At 27.6% G+C, this 4,808-nt stretch overlaps 2 protein-coding genes across 4 annotated transcripts in view; both read left to right on the forward strand.

Moving 5' to 3' along the window:
- The first annotated feature begins 3,251 nt into the window (after window positions 1–3,251).
- On the forward strand, window positions 3,252–4,192 carry LOC106304183. Its single transcript, XM_013740580.1, has 2 exons — window positions 3,252–3,542; window positions 3,862–4,192. The coding sequence occupies exons 1-2, from the start codon at window positions 3,258–3,260 to the stop codon at window positions 3,988–3,990; spliced, it is 414 nt and encodes a 137-aa protein (XP_013596034.1). The 5' UTR covers window positions 3,252–3,257; the 3' UTR covers window positions 3,991–4,192.
- Window positions 4,193–4,383: 191 nt separating this feature from the next.
- Window positions 4,384–4,808, forward strand: part of LOC106305499 (centromere-associated protein E) — a 9,984-nt gene continuing 9,559 nt past the window's right edge. For 2 of the 3 annotated variants that reach the window (XM_013741866.1, XM_013741863.1), the window contains exon 1: window positions 4,384–4,587. The gene's annotated coding sequence lies outside the window, so the exon portion shown is untranslated. The remainder of the gene's footprint in view (window positions 4,588–4,808) is intronic. The other variant, XM_013741864.1, reaches the window with a different exon arrangement.

Below are 4,808 nucleotides of genomic sequence, written 5' to 3' on the forward strand. Positions count from 1 at the left end.
TAAAAAAAATCTCTCTATCTTTTTCAATGTTCAATTTGAAGCTTATTATGCGGAAATCATACGCAAATATAGGCAATTGGTTGGAATCTCTATATCTTTATATTCTTATAAATTTTAAATTTATTGTTTCCTCTTCTGCAAGCAAATCAATTATCGAAGTAATAGATCAATTGGTTGAAATCAAATATATTCTTATACTTAGTGTAATTATGGTTACAGTTTTTATATTTAATAGGTACATTAAAGATACGACATTGAAGATATTATGTTTTGATTAATAGAAGATATTGGATTTTGAGTTTGTATTTATTGATTTATTTTTTTATAAAGCTTAGAAAATCAATGGGATGATTGGTTGGTTGATACATCCTATAAAGAAAACGAAAACTATAGGTGGTTTGAATATTGTACATCGATCAATGCATGATGTTAGTTGACTATATAAAACTTGAACATGATCATTTCAAAAAACTCATTAATTTAACTGGAAAAGACAAGCATTAAAATAGGTAGGTTTATTTAATGACATTAAGTTTAAATTTGATTAAGGAAAACTCATTAATTTAACTGGAAAAGACAAGCATTAAAATAGGTAGGTTTATTTAATGACATTAAGTTTAAATTTGATTAAGGAAAACTCATTAATTTAACTGGAAAAGACAAGCATTAAAATAGGTAGGTTTATTTAATGACATTAAGTTTAAATTTGATTAAGGAAAACTCATTAATTTAACTGGAAAAGACAAGCATTAAAATAGGTAGTTTAATTTAATTCTCAAAGGCATGGAAGTGTAAATAAGTTAGAAAATTTAGGGGTATTTTTAATGGGTACTTCTCTTTAAATAATAGAGATACAATGCCACTGAAACAATTAATAAACTTAAATCTAAATTAATTTTTTTTCTAAATCTATTCCACAACAAATTCATGTTAAATATTACACTTAATGCACAGTAATACTATAAACCTTAATATGTAAAGTTGAAAACCTCTTTTCATAAACTTGTGGTATTATCCTCTATTAAATAATGTTTATTACATTTTTCAAAATTTTATTGTTAATGAAATCAATTAACAATATTTTAAAAAAATTAAAGAATATGCGGTATTTGAGAATAAAAACTTAATAATGAGAACATATTTAAAAAGATTCATTTTACCTGATAATTCTAAATTTGTACCTTATTAAATTTTTCAAATAACCAATTTGACTAATCTATTTAATTGACGATATTGTTTTAGATATATATAACTAAAATGCTATTGAAAAACTATTTTTAAATTATGTATGATATTACATATGTTCAATTGAATTTTACCTTAAATTACTTTTCTTTAGTAAGGATTTGAAATATTAGATTTGGTAATAACATGTACATTTAATTATTAGTATTAAAAAAATTAAAAACACCTAAGATTTTTCTTATGAGAAAATGTAATAGGAAAAGTTTCAAAAGAATATTTTTCAAGTTTTGTATATAAAGAAAAACATTTAGACAAGATAACAACGTTCTAAAAAAAGAAAAAAAAGTTCAAATAAAATAAAAATCCTACATATAATAAAATGTTAAAGTTAATAAGTTAAAACCTACTTTATTAAAATAGAAGTACAAATAAGAAATAACCCTAAGACTTAACTTAATTACAATACAATGCCACTGAAGTAATTAATAAACTTAAATTAAAATTGTTTTTTTCCTAAATCTATTCCACAACAAATTCATGATAAATATTACACTTAATGCACATTAATACTATAAACCTTAATATATAAAGTAGAAAACCTCTCTCCATAAATTCATGGGTATTATCCTCGATTAAATAATGTTTATTACATTTTTCAAAATTTTGTTGTTAATGAAATCAATTAACAATATTTAAAAAAATTAAAGGATATGCCGTATTTGGGAATAAAAACTTAACAATGAGAACATATTTAAAAGATCCATTTTACTTGATAATTCTAAATTTGTACCTAATTAAAATTTTCAAATAACCAATTTGACTAATTTATTTAATTGACGATATTGTTTTAGATATATATATATATAACTAAAATACTATTAGAAAATTATTTTAAATTATGTATAATATTACATATGTTCAATTGAATTTTACCTTAAATTATTTTTCTTTAGTAAGGATTTGAAATATTAGATTTGGTAATAACATCAACATTTAAGTATTATTATTAAAAAAATTAAAAACACCTAAGATTTTTCTTGTGAGAATATTGTAATAGGAAAAATTTCATAAGAATATTCTTCAAGTTTTGTATGTAAAAAACATTTAGACAAGATAACAATATTTTAAAAAAAAGAAAAAAAGTTTAAATAAAATAAAAATCCTACGTATAATAAAATGTTAAAGTCAATAAGTTAAAATAAAATCAATTTGATAATAATATAAATACAAGAAATGCAATTACTCATTCTAACAAATTACTCATTTTAATAAGTATAATATAAATATTTTTGCTAAAAATGCATGACGAATATTATATATCGGGTTGGGAAATTAAAAATTAAGACTACTTATATAACGGGTTGGAAATTTAAATATAGTTATCATTTATGACCAAAAACCTATCAAAACATGTCAAATATTATTTTCAAATATATATGTTAGTTTATGGAAAACACACACATAAACTAAAAATAAACTAAACATATATATTTTAATTATTATGCGTAATGTCATAATAAAAAATACATAATACGTAAAAAATAAATATATATTATATTATTTATAGAAAAAAGTAAATTTCTAAAAAATGAAAAAGTGGTTTCTTTTTTTTTACTGGAAACCCAAATGTTGTAAATAATTATTTCCAACGCGTATCAAACCCGACCAATGAAAGGCTACTAGCATTTCCTTTACCACTAGCCAACTCGATATCGGATAAATAAAAATGATATCGGTTAAATAAAAACAAATATTCGCGTGATATTTACATTTACAGTTATATAAATCATTTTACTTTTACTATTAGTGGAATTATGTAATAGCAATATATGTATTATGTGATGTATTTTTATCACCATTTTATTATAATTTTTATAGATTATATAATTGTGTAAAAAATATTTAGTTACATTATGTAAACAAAAAAAAACATCCAGTTATACTTAAATGGGGTTTGTAAAAGTCGGCCCATTGGATCAGATTATTCTGTTCGGGTCGGGTTGATTTTACCCGACCCATAATGATTATCCTTGTAGCTTGCTTTGGCCAATCGTTTGTTTTCCAAATCTCACATGATGGCGAGACTCTTGGTCTCTATCCCTATGCAAACCACCACACAAACGGTCTTTCCGGCGTTTGCATCGCCGTTATTTCCGCCGCCGGGGAATAATTTACTAGGAGGAGCGGGGGGATTATGCCTTAACCGGAGAAACAGAGACTGTTCCTACGTGGCAAGAGCAGGGCCGAGTACGAGTAGCTACTTGCTCGCGTTCGCAATACCAGCTACTCTTATTGCTGCAACCGTCTTCACTTCAGCCAGAATCGCTGATAAGCTTGACGATGATTTCCTTGAGGATGTAAGATCTTTGCCAGTTCTTGAGTTTTGGGTCGAACTGGTTCTACTGTTCTTGAATTTATGTTTAAGCAATGATATGATGTAGATATGATCCATATGCTTTCATAAAAATAAATATATTATTACATCCTTGCATTTTCCGACATAACTGGATCTCTGTGTCTGTGATAAATCGGCTAAAGTGTTTGCTTAGTAAAAGTGTAATAACCACTAATGCATAACTAAGCAAGAAGCTCTTTCTGTACATGAGCTGAATCGAAACAAGAAATGGTCTGTAAATCTAACAGCATATATAATTCTTCTTCTTTTTTTTTCTGCAGATTGCGTTGAACCAAGCGATAAAAGCAGCAGAAGAGGGAGATAATGCTGAAGGTGAAATCTCGCTGGACGATGTGATTAAAGAACCTGTCCTTCAACGAACCCGTAAACGTCCTAAGCGTGAAGTTTAAGCCAAAAACACACACACATATAAGCTTCTTCTTAAGGAGAGATTCTCCAATGTAGTATGTTGTGTTTGTATAAGGATGTAAGCTTGTAGTAGTCTTCCTGGTCACATTTATAATTTTATATAGTTGTAGTTACTTAAATTTTTCCAAAATATCATTTGTATAATAACATGATGATGAATCAAATACCTCATTTTGACGGTTCTATGCCATTTGTTTGTGCCCAAGCTTTCTATAACAATGGAAGAAGTATAAGGGTATATAGCTTAAAATACGGTATCGGGCTAACTGACCAAGTACAATATCTTATTGGGCTTTAAGGCCCATTTGAGTATCCATTTACCAGATTTGAGAAGTAGCGTGCAAGTAGAATTTGTCTCTTCCCTTCAAATCGACGTCTGTGTTGAGGTTGAGTCGCGTCGCGTTTTCATTCTACATTTTTTTTTCCCCCAAACGAGCAAGACACACCAGCTAAACGCCACATAGCGTTAGATCCAAGGATAGAGAGAGATAGCGACGTATAGGTTTTCAATCAATTAGTCTACAGAGATCAACGACGCGACGCGCCACTCGATTTCAGCTCCGCTCGACCGATCTCGGGTATGGTTTAGCTCACTTTCGTGTTTTCTCCACCAAATTACCGAACTTCTTTGTGAAATTTGATCTTGTATTGCGCCTTTCGGAATCTGTAGATTGGTATGTTGTTTTTATGCGCAAGCCTTTTGATTTTCAAAAGGGATTTTACAATTTGGTGTCGGTGCGGTATGATATTATTGCAAGTTTGTGAATTGAGCTCCATTTTTTTTTTTTTTTTTTTTTTT

Source organism: Brassica oleracea, chromosome C7 (assembly GCF_000695525.1).
Source record: "Brassica oleracea var. oleracea cultivar TO1000 chromosome C7, BOL, whole genome shotgun sequence".
NCBI lineage: Eukaryota > Viridiplantae > Streptophyta > Magnoliopsida > Brassicales > Brassicaceae > Brassica > Brassica oleracea.